General features: G+C 45.8%; 2 protein-coding genes across 11 annotated transcripts in view; one reads left to right on the plus strand and one right to left on the minus strand.

The window, feature by feature from the left end:
• Positions 1-1669: 1669 nt before the first annotated feature.
• AIFM2 (apoptosis inducing factor mitochondria associated 2) lies at positions 1670-7375 on the plus strand. Of its 3 annotated transcripts, none has more exons than XM_061447595.1 (8): positions 1670-1850; positions 2702-2817; positions 4228-4347; positions 4748-4840; positions 5142-5250; positions 5437-5589; positions 5873-6073; positions 6910-7375. In XM_061447595.1, exons 1-8 carry the CDS (start codon positions 1676-1678, stop codon positions 7062-7064), a joined length of 1122 nt encoding a protein of 373 aa, XP_061303579.1. In that variant the 5' UTR covers positions 1670-1675; the 3' UTR covers positions 7065-7375. The 3 variants fall into 3 exon arrangements, with proteins under 3 accessions (XP_061303579.1, XP_061303587.1, XP_061303597.1); XM_061447603.1 differs by having other exon boundaries at positions 6941-7375; XM_061447613.1 differs by lacking the exons at positions 1670-1850; positions 2702-2817 and adding an exon at positions 2898-3153.
• A 390-nt stretch (positions 7376-7765) lies between these two features.
• LOC133266461 (core histone macro-H2A.2) overlaps positions 7766-16902 on the minus strand; it is a 30448-nt gene continuing 21311 nt past the window's right edge. For 5 of the 8 annotated variants that reach the window (XM_061447646.1, XM_061447627.1, XM_061447635.1 and 2 more), the window contains exons 8-9: positions 15674-15848; positions 7766-8476 (exon numbers count right to left, since the gene is read on the minus strand). In XM_061447646.1, the coding sequence (XP_061303630.1) occupies positions 8311-8476; positions 15674-15848 (341 nt within the window). In that variant the 3' untranslated portion in view covers positions 7766-8310. Of the gene's footprint in view, positions 8477-15673; positions 15849-16902 lie in introns of those variants that run through there. The other 3 variants (XR_009742418.1, XR_009742415.1, XM_061447677.1) reach the window with 3 other exon arrangements.

The raw sequence follows: 16902 nt of genomic DNA on the forward strand, positions 1-16902 counted from the left end.
AGTGAAAATGTTGGCATCCTCCAGCCAAGTCCTGTGTAACAAAATGCACAAACCTGCCCTTATGAGGCCTCCACTCCTGGCTTTATTGTCGGCTGTTCATCCCTCCTCTCTCAGCTCTCTTCCAGACTGAAGAGGGTGCAGGCACACCCCTTGCTTTCACCCTCTTTGTCACCCCTCTTCCCCAGTCCCCCATCCCTTCCTGTGACGAAGGGAGCGTGTCCGCTGCCGCGCGCGGGACGGACACCGCATCCCGTGCCCCCACGGCCGAGCTGGCTGCTCCCTCTGGCGGCGATCCTGGGTCCAGGCCCTGCCTTGCATGGAAAAGATGCAAATTCCTTCGTCATCTCCCACTCATGAGGGTGGGGGGAGTTTTTCTCGGGAGCCCACTGAGAGGGAGCTTCGGCACCGGGCCAGCATTTGCTGAAGGAAGAATGAGGAGCAGTGGGAGCCTTCAAGCGATCAGGGGAAGGGGAGAGCAGGGGCAGCTCTACCAGCTCACAACACCGCAGTGTGCACAGCAGCTATATTTATCCACACGGCCAGCAGCTATATTTATCTGGAATGCCACAGGAGCCGAGAGTCTGCAGGGTAATTTCCGTGCTGTGGAAGAACACGATCTGGATGCCCTTCTCACTGCAAAACCTGTCTGCTCCCTGCTCCAGGGGCCTTCTCTGCTCCTCCTTTCACCCCACTAGCTCTGTCATGGTGATGCTGGGCTCATCTTCACTCTGTCCCTCCCACACAGCCCTCTCAGGGCTCCCTTTCCCACTGCCACTTGGAGCAGACATATCTTCATTTCTCTCTCCCAGGGAGCCGTTTCTCTCACTGAAGGGAGCGGGCCATCCTCTGGCTGCATTATTCACCCAGCCTGCAGCCTCAGCCAGTTTGTGGGTTTCCCAACGAGCCCCTCCAAGTCACTGAGGGCCACAAAACATGAACTCTTCCCCAGAAGGGCAGGAGCAGGGCATCCCTCTGCTGCCAGCCCTCAGCCATGCCCCAGAAGAGGGAACGTGCACTTAGCCAACATGCATAGCTGACAAAGAACAAGCCAAGGTGGGCAGACAAAGCCATGTGAACTTTCAAAAAAAAAAAAAAAAAAATCGTCATTTCTGTTTGGTTGAGTTTTGTTTAAAGATGAGCTCATGACTTTTTAATGCTGGGGTTTGGCAGAACTGACCACATCCTCAGCATTAGCACAGCTTCTTGTCTCACACAGCATCCTTACCCACTGCCAAGATGCAGCTGTGGTCCCTGAGCTGGCGGGCTCAGCTAGGACAGTTTCCCTGGTCTCCAGGTATTTTGCCCATCACCCTTAAAATACAACCCTCGGTGTGTAAGAAGGATCCTTACAGCCCCCTTCTCACACAGAGGATGTATGGGGGGAACTTACCGAAGGTGAAAAGTGAAATACCCTGTACTTGGGACTCCGCGCCCTGGCAGGAAGCACTGCCCTGCTGCCCGGGAGGGCCAAGGTCCGCCAGCTGCACCCAGACCCCGAAACGCCCAGTCCCTCCCAGCCGCTCACCGGCCTGTAGCAGCAAACGAGACTCCGCCCGCCGCAGGGGGAGGCGGGCGCGCAGCCATAGCGCTCCCGGTGCCGTTGTGGGAAGGACTTGCCCCGTATCGAGCCGACTCGAGCACGTTTTTCACCTGCTGGCCTGGCCCCCGCGGCGCGATGGGATCCCGCTTGTCCGTGGACGACTCCGTGCGGGTAGTGGTTGTCGGGGGCGGGTTCGGCGGCACTGCGGCCGCCAGCCTGCTCAAGTCCTGGGCCGTCCCCTTCGTGCTGGTGGACATGAGAGATGCTTTCCATCACAACGTGGCTGCCCTCCGTGCCGCCGTGGAGAGCGGTAAGGGCTCAGCTCATCCCCACGACCTTTCCCCTCCGAGGGTCCCGGTGGGTCATTGCTCTTATCCCCACCAGTGACTGCAGCAGCTCGGGGGAACTCTGGGAGTAACGAGGAACAGTGTACTGAAAGTGCCTCTGCTATCCCATTGATGGTGGAAGAGTTGATGTTTTCTGTCTGGAAAAGAAATACTTGGCTCTGGGACGACCCACAGACCGTCCATGTTAAGCTAACTGCATGTCTGCTGAGAAAATCTGAGCAAAAAAAACTACTCAGATTGTCCGTTTATTATTTCAAGGGTTTAGAAGATGACTAAGCTAAAACTAAGCAGCAGTTGGAAGGGGTGAATAAACACCTCTCTATCTGGCCCTGGATGATAAAACACTATGAGCTGCTCAGACTTGTCTGGGGTCACACGTGGGAGGCTGTGCTAACATCATTACTCCAGTCACTGGGAATTTAGGAGGAGAAAATCTCATGTTCAAGGCTAGGAACAAGCATCAAAAGTTCTCAAAAGCTTGGTGTGGAGGGCAGATAACGTGACAAAAAGCCACTGACATCCTGCCTGAAATGCCCCAGACCAGGCAAACCGGTACAGGAAATTCCATATGGGGAGCAGAGACAAAGCAATCTAGCCAAGGGTGTCATGGGGCCTCTGAGGAGCTGATCTTGTCAAAACCAAGGCAAAGACCGTAAAGCTCATTGTTGGGCAGAGATAACGCACAGCAGAAGCCTAGCCTGTGGTCCCAGGTGCATACAATGCTTATGTCTCAGCAAGGATGACATGAGGGGAGAAGGGAAGAGGGGTCTGTTAGCCTCCACAGAGGGAGATCTCTTGTTCTTTCTTACCACAGGATTTGCCAAGAAGACTTTTATCTCCTACTCTGCCACCTTTGGGGACAGCTTCCGACAAGGCAAAGTTGTTGGCATAGACCCAGAGAGGCAGCAAGTCTTGCTCAGTGATGGCGAGGTGGGTGGTGTAATAACTTGCAATGAGTAACTTGGCTGCATTATGGGATCACCTGCTGATGTGGCGAGTTAGTCTTCAGGAGGCTTGTGAATCTCCCCTCCTTAGGGTCTTTCTTCAGCCATGTCGTGGCTGTGAGACTGCAGTACTCCAAATATAGGCTATGTTGGCTTTGACTGGTGATGTCTGTTTGGAGAAGTGACTTGGAATTTAGGTTTCAGACTGCTATCCATGGCTGGAGTCCTCAAGGGAAAGAGAAATGAGCAGGACCACAGGGCACCTACAGAAAATGTGCCTCTGAGCAGGAGGAGGATTGTAACCCTCATCTGCCAGAAGAAGGTGTGTGCTTGTGCAGAACAGAATTGTGTTCTGGTAAAAACAAACTGGACTCTTGCCCTTGAGTTGGATGAGAGCTGGGAATGCTATCCAGTTGGGGCAAACACCCTGTATCTCCTGCAGTGCAGGCCAGCTGAGCCCACGAACCCTGGACCGATCCAGTTACCCTAGGCTCACACACATACAGGGTTCCCGTTCTGATGTAACCTGCAGCTTGGCTGAAATACCTGATTCCAAAAAAGCCACAACCCAGGCCCTTGGGGAAAGCACTGATTGCTTTCCTCTAGGTTTCTCCCAGATGTGGACAAATATGCAAATGCTCATGCTTAATACTGGCCCTGTAACTCCAGGAGGTAGAGAAGAATAAAACCAATGACCTGTTTCTATGGAGGGCTGCCCTACAGAGAAGGGGACCCTCAGCAATCTCCTCTAAAACCAAGAGGCAGTGTTGGGAAAGACTAGCATTTAATAACCCTGAAGAGCTTGTCAAGAGACCATCTTACCCACGGGTGTTGAATGGCACCATCCCTCCTAACTATGCTTAAATGGCCTAGAGCTGTGTTGGGATGTTGGTTGTGCAGCAAATAAATCACCCCATCTAGTGCTCAGATGAGCTTTTACTCTTAGAGCTGGATTTAGAGCTCAGCAATTAACCCTAGAGCTCAGATCCTTATCTAACTGCAGGAAGAAACAAGGGCAGCAGCTCTGCTAACTTTTCAGCCAGAGCACTTTACCTCTGTACAGAAGAGGGTGAAGGAGAGAAGTTATGTCTCTGGAGCCAGCTGTGATGGTAGCTTCAGTGTCCAGCACAAGTATCAGATCATTTCCTGTAAACTTATGGTAATGTCTTTAAAGGTCTCAGCTTACCTGAAGAATGGTGCATCTCTCAGACCCTGAGGCAGGCAATTACTTGGTGTCACTTGGATCAGGTCACTTTCTAACACTGCAAGTGCTTTCCTAGTTATCAGCAAGGGCTGGAGGAGAGAGAATGAGTGGATAGTACCTAGGAGGCAACAACTGTGTTCTATGCTGTTTTTATGAAGTCTTAACATCCTCTTCCATCTTCTGCCCTCCCAGGAGCTTCACTACTCCCATCTCATTCTAGCAACGGGCAGCGATGGTCCATTCCCTGGGAAGTTTAACAAAGTCATTGATATGGAAAGTGCCATCCAGACCTATGAAGACATGATTAAAGAGGTGAGGAATCAACTTACTCTAGGAAGTGTTGCCTGCCCTTGTTCAGATTCCCTGTCCTGGACAACCACTATGGGTATCTGGAGCCATCTGTGTCCACGGACAAGAAATAGCAATACCTGCAGGGAGATGCCAGGACAAGGAGCTCATCTAGCATTCTTCATGCCCCAGGGGAAGATGAACTATCTGCACAGGGGAAACCTGAAATGCTCAACAGTGTTACAGTGTACGCAGGAAGAGTGCATGGGGTTCTCATTGTTTGTTTCCTCTTAATGAACTAGGTGGTTTATTGCTGTTGGGCCAGCGCTGTATCTCAGAAGGTCTATCCACAGACTAGCTGAAGGTATTTGACTTCCTGCCCTGAACAGTTCTTTCATAACACAGGTTCCCTCTTTACTTCCAGATTGAGAAATCTGAGCGCATCCTGGTAGTGGGAGGTGGTTCTGCTGGAGTAGAGATGGCTGCAGAGATCAAAACAGAGTACCCAGACAAAGAGGTAGTAGCATATTAGTCATGATTAACTTCATCCTGGTTTCAAAGACTGTTCTTCTGTAATGGTCCTGCTGAGGTACCTGAGACCACTGCAAATCAGGAGTTTCCATGCAGTGGCAGCCTTCAGCCCTACTGCCTACTCTTCTGAGAGCACCCTATAGCCTGCCACCACAATTATCCGGACTAGATGCCTTTCACCAGCTCACTCTCCTTAGGCATAAAACAGGGTGGAAGGAAGCTTAGCTGTATCTGCTCCCCACTTCGTACGCCATGTGTCCACCTGTTTGCTGTTTTGTCCCCAACAGGTCACCCTCATTCACTCAAAAATTGCACTAGCTGATGTGGAGCTGCTAGCTAGTGTCCGTCAGGAGGTGAAATTGATTCTTCTCAGAAAAGGAGTGCGCCTATTATTAAGTATGTACTTAGACTTTGAAGCTTTATAAGCTGCTATTCTTTAGCCAGAGCATCTCCTTCTGATGTCTTCTGACCTTTTTGACTAAGCGTGGCTCTCCTGAATTCCTGTTTTGCCAGATATCTCTGGGTTACCTGGCAACGGCAGCCTAGTACAGGTTTGTGACCCAGGGCTCTCTGTTGCAACAGGTGAAAGGGTCAGCAATGTGGAAGATCTCACAACAAACCAGTTCCAGAAGGACATGGTAGTAAGGACAGAAAAGGGCACTGAGGTGGTTACTGACATGGTGGTTATGTGCACGGGTATAAGGATTAACTCTTCAGCATATGTTGCTGCATTTGGTAAGTGAAAAAACATGGGGAGAAGCAACACAGTTCTTCAGTGTCTTGTAGTTGAGTACTGTGAGGTTAGCAATCAACCATATACAACTTGCAGTGGTTATCCCATGATACAGCAAATGCTCCAACATCACATTAAATACTTAACTGTGAAATGTGACCATCAGAAACTTACAGTTCCTTGCTTTGAGTTAATGACCTGTTTGATAATATCATCAGCATTTTGGGGTCTTGGGCCACAAGCAACGCAAAGCTCCTTCTGAAAATTTGCTGTTTGGCAAAACAGGGGACAAAATAGCAAGTAATGGTGCTTTGAAAGTCAACAAGCACCTCCAGGTGGAAGGCTATGAGAACATCTATGCCATTGGGGACTGTGCAGATCTGAACGAACCAAAGATGGCTTACCATGCTGGGCTCCATGCCAACATCGCAGTGACAAATATCATCAACAGCCTGACACATAAGCCTCTTAAAACCTACAAACCAGGTAAGATTATCTCCTAGCACCTGCCTTAGGTCTAGGGCTGTTTTTATGCAGGGAACAGCTGTTTAACATGTACACATCAGAACTTGCATGTGACACTAATTAGAGGTGAAGGAACTCATGACTGGAGTTGACCATATAAGCTTAAATCTCAGGCTTCATCTTAGTTCTTGCCAAAGACACTCTAGATGTTAATTACCTGTGTCAGTCTACAGCTACGAGTCCTTTCTTCACTGTCTTCCTGATAAATTTACTGGTGGGTGTCTGCTATTCATCAAATTCACTTTCTTTTCTTTAAATTGCTTACTGTTCAGTTGAATCCTAGGAACAAGGAGATGACTTTACTTTCTCCTCCTTTCTCCTCTTAAACTATACAGCAAACAAACTGAACAATCTAGTCTCAAAAATCTAGCTAGGTAATGGCAATTGATGTAAATACTTACTGTAACTATGTTGAAAGCTGTTCCACATGGGTACCTGGACAGCAGTTTGTTTTTTAAAGGCTGCTCTGCCTGTTTAAATTTCTTTCTACTTACATTTTGTTGTCTATGTCTTGGACTTCCTCTTGGGAGGGAAAAATCATTCTCTGATGCATGTACAAATACAGCCCAATCCTTCAGCAATTCCATTACTGAGAGGTAGAGCAGATTGTAGAAAGGAGAGAGTTGTAAGTAGTTCTCCTTTGGCCTCTTCCCTTGTCATGCAGCACGAGTCCTGTGCTTAGCAGTTAAGTGTAGGTAAGAAGGGAGGGTTCAGACGAAGTGAAACACCTACATGCAGTAGGGCTTGATACTTAGGTTTGAAGCTGCTTAACTTAAACCTCTACGTCTTCTTTCCAGGGTCGCTAACATTCCTGCTTTCAATGGGCAGGAATGATGGTGTAGGCCAGGTGAACGGTTACTACGTGGGACGTCTCTTAGTGACCATTGCTAAGAGCCGGGACCTGTTTGTCTCCAAGAGCTGGAAGACAATGGGACAGAGAATGCCCTCTTAAGACAGGATCAGTAACAAACCGGCAAGGAATTCAGCAACAGGAAGAGAGTGAGGGTGCACTTTTACTCCTTGGGCAGACTGATACTCTCTCCTCCACCACCACTAAAGGACACCCACTAGCATACTGCATTAAAGGGGTGCCCTGCCTTGCTGTAAAGGGTAAGGAGGCACTTTGCAAATGAAGTGTACAGAAGTTCACATGATAAAAACCAGGGAACAAATGTTTCTTTTACTTCCCTGTTGAGACAGCTTTGATCAAGAAATGTGGTTTACCTGGATTTGTAACAATAAACATTGTGGTTTTCAAAATCAGTGGTTTGTTTGTTATGTGGTTTTTCCCTGGCTTTCTCTACTCTTGCTCTTCTAAAAAGCACCTGCCTCTTACAGATCTGGAATCTGCTCTGCAGCATGCAGGACACATGGCTTGCAGCACTGCCTAGGAAAGCCTGCCTAAAGCCTTGAAAGCATTATGGTAATCCTAGAACTCAGCAGAGTATAATGCAGCTTTGTGTTACCAGCTCCATGGCAGCTATAACGATTGTGCTTACAGGACTGTACTTCAGCAAAATAAGCTGGTTAGTTGTGTGCTAAGTGTGATACAGCAAGCACTCTGTTACAGGTGCTGCTGCCTTTTTTTGTTTTTAAAGGTGAACAATTCCCAAGGCAGAAGTAGGTTTTATAACAATAACCACACTTGACACATCTTTTTCTTTTTTTCTTATAAAACAAAAAAAATCACCATGAAATACTCTCAGTAATTACAGAGATTATTGTGAGTCAAAAGCAAAACAGAAGCTCCTCATGCATCACTTCCAGATCCTTTTTCCCTCTCTGTGGGCTGGAGGCAGAAGTTTACCATCTACCCTCAAGGGAGGAGAAAAAGGAGCAGAACATTTTTAAGAGCTGTCTTTAAAGTGTGAGTGTGTGTGAAAAAATCATCACTACAAATCTAAAATGAAGTTACTCTTTAAAAACTTCTAGACTAAAATAACAAGGGACCCTAAAAGTCCTGAAAAGAGATGGTAACTCAATTGCTTAAGGTGATATAAATGGCTAGAGGATGCTGACAGCATGAAGAAATCGGACTAAGCCCCTTTCATCTCTAGTCACAGCTCTTCATCAAGTCACAACACATCACACTACTACCACTCCCCCTCCTCATCACATTGAAAAAATAAAACCCACCTCTAATGCTTTTAATGCTACTGAAGTTTGTTGAAAAATAAAGTCTCATTTGGCTGTCATTGCTACTTTGTGTCTAGCTTGGCCATTTCTTGCACATAGATGCCAATACTTTCACTGTCGAAGAGCAGAAAGTAAATGTTCTTCAAGGAGGAAGAGCTGGTGCCATCAAAATGGGTGGAAATAGCTCTTAGAGTCACCTGGGCTGCCGTCTGTTTTGGGAAGCAGTTTCTATGTGGTAGGGGAAGAAAACAGAACAAATGAGTGTCAGTCACCTGTGCAAGCATTATGCACACGTGATGCTGAAAGGAACAAGCCATAGCTGTACCAACTACAGGCAGATAGTCCCATTTGCAGTTTTGCTATGTGTAAATCCTAGAAGGAAGCCCAAGGTTTTGATAGCAGTATTCATCTGCTGCTGTATTAGTTTCCTTGCTGGCACAGTTACTCTCTTCTTTTGCTTCTACTTTCTATAACAACACAAAGATTTTTAGTGCCCTCACTTAGAATTAAACTTTTCCATGCTGTGCTGGGCAGGGATGCCCAGGGATGATTAATTTTTAATCAAGGGATTTTTAATCAAGGGATGATTATTTCTTAGTTGGAAATTGAAAAATAGAAATACATCAACTACGTAGCTGAGTTCCTCATGCTGTCATTAAAAACACTTTGGTTGAGACTTCAGTGAAAATAGGTGAAATATAACCCCAAGCCAAATTAAGGCCAAGCCTCTTTAATTCACTCATTTTGATGGTAATAATCTCTAACCTACAATTTGAAAAGCTAGAAGCTACCAGTCTCTACAGTAAGTGGACTTTTCAACTGTGTTGACATCTCTTGGGCCACCTGGCCCACATCCTTGAGATTCAAATTTCTTGGCAGCAGCATTTTTTCCTTATACTCCTTATTCAAGTTGTCCTGGGTTCAGCAGTAGCAGTCATTTTTCTCCTTCTTAGCAGCTGGTGAACCCAGGACACAAGTCACAAAACCATTCAGCTGCAACACAGTTCCTTCGTCCTCATCTCCACGCTGCAAGGAAACTGCATGACAGTGTATTGCAAAGAGCACAGTTACTATGAAGCGCATGCACAGAATCATAGAATCAGCTAGGTTGGGAAAGACCTTTAAGATTATCAGATACAACCATTACCCCATGACTACCAAGACCACCCCTAAACCATGACACTGAGGGCCTCATCTACACAGTTTGTGAACCCTTCCAGGTACAGTGATTCCACCACTGGCCTGAGCAGCCTGTTCCAATGCCTGATCAACCTCTCTGTGAAGAATTTTTTCCTAATATACAATCTAAACCTCCCCTGGTGCAGCTTTAGGCCGTTACCTCTTGTCCTGTCACTTGTTACTTGGGAGAAGAGACAGACCCCCAGATCTCTGCAACCTCATTTCAGGCAGATGTAGAGCGATAAAGTCTCCCCCGAGCCTCCTCTTCTCCAGACTAAACACTGCAGTTCCCTCAGCCGCTCCTCAGTAAGACTTGTGCTCCAAACCCTTCACCACCATCTTCATTGCCCTTCTCTGGACCTGCTCCAGCATCTCAATGTCTTTCTCATAGTGAGGAGCCCAGAACTGAACACAGTATTTGAGGTACAGCCTCACCAGTGCCAAGTGCAAGGGGATGATCACTGCCCTGGCCCTGCTGGCCACACTATTGCGGATACAGGGCAGGATGCTGTTGGCCTTCCTGGCTGCCAAGGCACAAGCTGGCTGATTTTCAGCTGTCAATCAGCACCCCCAGGTCCTTTTCTGTAGATCAGCTTTCCAGCCACTCTGCCCCAAGCCTGTAGCTTTCCATGAGATTCTTGTGGCTTAAGTGCAGGATCCATCACTTTGCCTTGTTGAACCTCATACCACTGGCCACAGCCCATCAATCCAGCTGTCTGTAGACCTTCCTACACTCCAGCAGATCAGCACTCCCACCCAACTCTATGTCATCTGCAAATTTATTGAGGGTGCGCTAAATCCGCTCATGCAGATCATCAATGAGATATTAAACAATACTGGCCCTAACACCTCAATGAGGTGAGGGACACCACTAGTGACTGGTCGTGAACTAGATGTGACACCATTTACCACCACTCTTTGGGCTCGGCCATCCAGCCAGTTTTCAACCCAGTGAAGAATACATCTATCCAGGGCATGAACAGCCAATTTCTCCAGGAGAATGCTGTGGGAGCCAGGATCAAACACTTCAGTGAAGTCCAAATAGACAATGTCCACAGCCTTTCCCTTATCAACCAGGTGGGTCACCTTATCATAGAAGGAGATCAAGCTGGTCAAGCAGGACCTGCCCTTCATTAACCCATTATGATCCCACTTATGATCATCTGCTCCATGACCTTCCCCAGCACTGAGATCAGGCTGACAAGCCTGTATTTTCCAGGGTCCTTCCTTCCTGCCCTTTTTATAGAGAGGCATATCTCTTTACATAAAATTCTTACTGCTATAATACTGTCAGAATTTCAAGAACTGTTCTACAGTTTGGACTTGATGCTCGTCTAATGAAATACTCTGCCTTACAGTATGCTCACACTTAGGAAGGTCTCCACATTGTTCTTCCTGTCTAACACTTAAACAAATTTATTGAGTTAGAAAGCATTACTTCCTGAAGTGATCCATGTGGGTCACTGACATCTGGAGAGAAGGACACACTCCTGCATCACCTGCTGAAGTTTCTCTGCTGCCTGACAACACTTGTAATAGTTTTGCTGATTCTGTACAACACTGAAGAGTGTCAATGCAGCGCTTGCTACATGAGCATGTAGGAAGCCACGTACCTTGAAGGGCCTGGATGAGACTTTACTGGGACATACTGAATTGTCTGAAGGTGAGTTAAGACACAGCTGAGGTTTCAGACAGGTCTTTGGGTATAACTCTGCTGGCTGTTCTTGAGTTTAATGCCTCCTGTTTAGAGTCTACTGCATGATAATGCTCCAGATTAAGTTAGATCCATGCCCAAAAAAATTGGCCAGCACAACCTAGCCTGTGTCCTTCCTCTGAGGCAGGATTACACATAACTTTTCTGATCCTGAAAAAAGTTTGTCCAACCTATACTTAAAGATCTTCAGCGATGGGTCTACATCAGAATATACGGATAAGCCATCCCAGTGCCTAACAATCCTTACACTTAAAAAATTATGGCATTGCTTTTAATAGCATCCAGAGAAGCCTTTGCAGTGTTTTTCACCACTGTCATGTGCATTTGTTTTTTTTTCTTTTCTAAGGTTAGTACCACTTACTTCTAACTCATTTTTATGCTAGTGATTTCACATACTTATCATACTTGTGTGTGTATATAGATATATATATATTAAAAACCATCCAAAAAATAGCTTGTAAACTAGTCAACAATAACTGCCTTATCCATATTCAGTGTAATCCAAATGAGTACTAGCAAACATATTTTCCTGTTTGTAGTCTCTGGACAGCATCTGCACCAGCCCAGCTGGTATGCCTCTCTGGCAGCAAGTTATCAAGCTACCAAAAAGGACTTTTTGAACATGTTTTTCAGTTAACTTATATCTGCTTCACAGCACAAGTAATTTCATCTAAACTGCATTTCTCTACTTTTTAACTGACAAGATCATAAAGGTGAAAACTCCTGGCAAAATCAAGTATCCCAACAAAACCAGCATTTTGTGATTCCGATTTCTTGTGCAGACATGTAGGTGGAATAACATGACAGCAAAACCATTAAATATTATTTGAAAAACTGCCTTTTTTTCAGACAACTTTAAGGTTCTTTGATAAAGTGTAAACCAACAGCACTTGGTAAGACTTACTCTATTTTCAGTTAGCAGGAGTAATTGTAAGAGCAACAGAGAGTGAAATAGAACTAAGCAGCACAAGGATCTGTGCTAAGACTAATGGATTATTCTTAGATATTGCTCATAGGAGACATGAGATCCATACAGACTATTTCTAGTGGCATTTAAAACTATAGATCAGTTTTGAAAGCTGCTTTATTATTAAAGAGCTGTAAAACCATTTATCACATTTTGCTTTATCCAGGAGGTTCCTCGATTGTGTAGAAGGCAACTTCCTTCTGCAAGTAACAGAGGAGCCGACAAGGAGAAGTGCCATGCTTGACCTCATGCTCACCAACAGGGAAGGGCTCGTTGGAAATGTGACTCTCCAGGGCAGCCTTGGTTGCAGCGATCATGAGATGCTCGAATTTGAGATCCTCAGGACAGTGAGGAGAGCGTGCAGCAAGCTCACTGCCCTGGACTTCAAGAGAGCAGACTTTGGCCTCTTCAGGAACCTGCTTAGTAAGGTTCCATGGGATACAGCCCTAGAGGGCAGAGGGGCCCAAGACTCTTGGTTGATATTCAAGGATCACCTGCTGCAAGCTCAGGAGTGTTGCATCCCAACCAGAAGGAAGTGCAGCAGGAGGGCCAGGAGACCTCCTTGGATGGATAAGGAGCTCCTGAGGAAAATTCAATTGAAAAAAGAGGCTTATAATAAGTGGAAGCAAGGACAGGTGGCATGGGAAGAGTACAGGGATGTCCGGGAAGCTAGGGACCAGGTTAGGAAAGCTAAGGCCCAGTTAGAATTAAACTTAGCTAGAGGTATTAAAGATAACAGGAAGGGGTTCTATAGGTACATAGCAAATAAAAAACAGACTAGGGAGAATGTAGGCCCCCTCAGGAAGCTCTCAGGAGAACTGGCTACACAGGATTTGGAGAAGGCTGAGGTTCTGAATGACTTCTTTGCCTCAGTCTTCACTGGCAAAGGTTCTGACCAGACCACCCAAGTCTTGAAAGGCAGATGCAGGGGCTGCGAGAATGAAGACCTTGGGCCCACTGTAGGAGAGACCATCTTAAAAATCTGAATGTGCACAAGTCCATGGGTCCTGATGAAATCCATCTGCGGGTCCTGAAGGAGCTGGCAAATGAGGTTGCGAAGCTGCTGGCCATTGTATTTGAGAAATGATGGCAGTCAGGTGAAGTTGCCGATCACTGGAAAAAGGGAAATATAACCCCCATTTTCAAGAAGGGGAAAATGAATGAGCCAGGGAATTACAGACCAGTCAGTGTCACCTCTGTGCCTGGCAAAATCTTGGAGCAGATTCTCCTGGATGGCATGCTAAGGCACATGAAAATCAACAAGGTGCTTGGTGACAGCCAGCACGGCTTCACTAAGGGGAAATCCTGCCTGACCAATTTGATGGCCTTCTATGATGGGGCTACAGAACTGATGGACAGGGGCAGAGCAGATGAAGTCATCTACCTGGACTTGTGCAAAGCATTCGACACTGTCCCACATGACATCCTTGTCTCTAAATTGGAGCGACATCAATTTGATGGATGGACCACCTGGTGAATAAAGAACTGGCTGGATGGCCGCACACAAAGAGTTGTGGTCAATGGCTCAATGTCCAGCTGGTGACCGGTAATGAGTGGCGTCCCTCAGGGATCGGTGTTGGGACCGGTCTTGTTTAACATCTTCGTCGCTGACATGGACAGTGGGATTGAGTGCGCCCTCAGCAAGTTTGCCGATGACACCAAGCTGTGTGGTTCGGTTGATACCCTGGAGGGAAGGAATGCCATCCAGAGGGACCCTGACACGCTTGTGAGGTGGGCTAATGCCAACCTCATGAGGTTTAACCATGCCAAGTGCGAGGTCCTACACCTGGGTCGGAGCAATCCCAGGCACAGCTACAGGTTGGGCAGAGAAGAGATTCAGAGCAGCCCTGCGGAGAAGGACTTGGGGGTGTTGGTTGATGAGAAAATGAACATGAGCCGGCTTCAGTGTGTGCTTGCAGCCCAGAAAGCCAACCGTATCCTGGGCTGCATCAAAAGGAGCGTGACCAGCAGGTGATCCTGCCCCTCTACTCTGCTCCTGTGAGACCGCGCCTGGAGTATTGTGTGCAGTTCTGGTGTCCTCAACATAAAAAGGACGTGGAACTGTTGGAACAAGTCCAGAGGAGGGCCACGAGGATGATCAGGGGACTGGAGCACCTCCCGTATGAAGACAGGCTGAGGAAGTTGGGGCTGTTCAGCCTGGAGAAGAGAAGGCTGCATGGAGACCTCATAGCGGCCTTCCAGTATCTGAAGGGGGCCTATAGGGATGCTGGGGAGGGACTCTTCATTAGGGACTGTAGTGACAGTACAAGGGGTAATGGGTTAAAACTTAAACAGGGGAAGTTTAGGTTGGATGTAAGAAGGAAATTCTTTCCTGTAAGGGTGGTGAGGCACTGGAACAGGTTGCCCAGGGAGGTTGTGAATGCTCCATCCCTGGCAGTGTTCAAGGCCAGGTTGGACAAGGCCTTGGGTGATATGATTTAGTGTAAGGTGTCCCTGCCCACGGAAGGGGGGCTGAAACTAGATGATCTTAAGGTCCTTTCCAACCCTAACAATTCTATGATTCTATGATTCTATAACATTATAAACAAAATATGTGTATGAAGGAAGAAAAAACATTAAAAATTGCACTGCCTCTCTATTTACTCTTTTATCCCGATCCATAAAAATATTATTATAACTTGTAAAATATCTCTGTAAAAATTGCATTTTCACCTCATGTGTATTCAGTGATGTGTGGTGATTTCACTGGTCAAAATGCAGTTTTACTTTCATTTGATTCATTACAGGGCCAACACAACTGCACTATACTACGTACTCTAATCTTTGGGCATTACTAACAAAATCAGTAGTTACATTTCAAATTAAATATAAGTGTGTGAACTACACTATGAAATTACAAATTCTGCAGCTAGCAGGGCTTGTGTAAGTTTTCTTGTTAATCTTGCTTGGTCTCTGATCACAAAGTGTCAGCTTAAAATAAATAAATAAATAAATGCTTTGGATTTCTTAGTCAAGCACATTTTATTTGCTAGTTACTGAGAAAGAAATGTGTAATTTCATAGCTGGTTTCATAGTTCACTTTTTAAAGCAGAACTATATTTGAGAAACATTTTCTCAAAGAGAAGATTTTCTTTGTAAAGAAAACACCTTGTATGACTAGTCTGTTTAATATATATCCTTAGGATGACTTAAGTGAACACCCCACATTTACCTAGCACAGGCTGCATCACTGTTATTTGCCTTCAGTATTATGCTGATGTAAACTTCCCAGTACAAATGTAGTTTTAGTAAGATTCCCCACAGCAAAATGAAGGAACATAGTAGAAGAATGAAAATTACTGCCCAACAATAGAAAACACAGCAAGTCCACCCAGCTCTCCTGTGCGTTAGCTAATTTCTATAAAGGCTTTATGGTCATTCCTTGCAAACACTGCACTTCAAGCTCCTCTAATCTGGAGAAGTATGGTGTCAGACAGCAACCTGCAAACAGCCCTCTCTGGAGGCCACAGACCAGAGGGTACCTCTCCATCACAGCAGCAGCTCTGACAGTGAATTATACCATTACTACCTGATACAGAATCCTCCTATGCAGAAAGAGTCATACCTGCCACTGGGAAACGGGGGGAAAGCCACGGACTTCAACTTCTTGTCTTCTGCGGCTGTTAAGCAGTTCTTTACAGACTCTTCAAGCTGCTCTTCACACTTGTCTGAGCCCCACTGTGGGATGTGACAGTGGATGACAAACTTTGCCGCTAGGCCGCTAGACTGAGTAAGTGCAGCTAACACAAATGAAAATATAACATTTAGTTTTGAATAGAAACCACCCTGCAATGACCTCTCAATCCAACATACTTTCCTAATTACATCAATTCTCCAAAGAAATACATTAGGAATTAAAATATGCCACAATGGCTCACTTGTAATCATAATGTGACTGTCTCATTATTACTTTTGTGATCACTTATTATTTCTTTGGAGACCAAAGAACACAGGGTTCATTTGGTTAACACACAGTTAATATTTTTTAGCTTTCTCATTAAGCATGACCTCTGGATTTTGCTTTATGCAATGTATCAAAACCTTGCACTGAACATGGTAACACGGATCCCCCAGTAGGCATTTCTGCAGTGCTGTCACACCCTTATCTGAATGCTTTTAACAAATACCTGCATCAGCATTACAGCTCCAGAGTGTTAGGAAGTAATATTCAGACCCACTTCACAGTTGGGTAATTTCAGACAACAACATGAAAAATCAAAGATGTTTGCTGAAAGTCTCCATGAGTTACGACCAATTAGGAAGCTAGATTAATTTTTCAGAAAGCCTAATATCAGTTTGCTTTTGTTGCAATTGTGACCATTAGCACTTCTGGAAATGTAGGTCTTGGGAATCCCAGGTTAAACACCCCAAAATTAGCTGTGTAATTAGAGTCTAAGGATGAAAAACTTGGATTTGTTCACTTGTCCACCATCACACAGGAATTCTGTGGCAGGCACAGAGGAATTCTGTCGAATGCTTCACTGTGCTACTGAAATTTCAACCAAAGAGAAACATCAGGCCTTTACTAATAAGAAGCAAATTGACTGAAAACACAGGTATCCTGTGAGCAGCACTTGAATTCAAGCCCACTGACTGGAGCTCAAGTGTTTGCAGCAGACCTGCAGTGATTAACAACCATTTATTATCACTTGCCCCCCAAAACAGAAGGGATGATTTCAAATACAGTAACAAAATGCAGTGCTTGAGAGAATACATTTTCCTATCTATTAAACTAAGATTATCTTCCTTCCTGGGACTGCCTTAATAGCATAACAGGAATCTATTACCCAGTTA

Source organism: Pezoporus flaviventris, unplaced genomic scaffold (assembly GCF_033815535.1).
Source record: "Pezoporus flaviventris isolate CSIRO_AGI_PZ_B2104156 unplaced genomic scaffold, CSIRO_AGI_Pfla_v1 ptg000001l, whole genome shotgun sequence".
In the NCBI taxonomy this organism is placed as follows: Eukaryota; Metazoa; Chordata; class Aves; order Psittaciformes; family Psittacidae; genus Pezoporus; species Pezoporus flaviventris.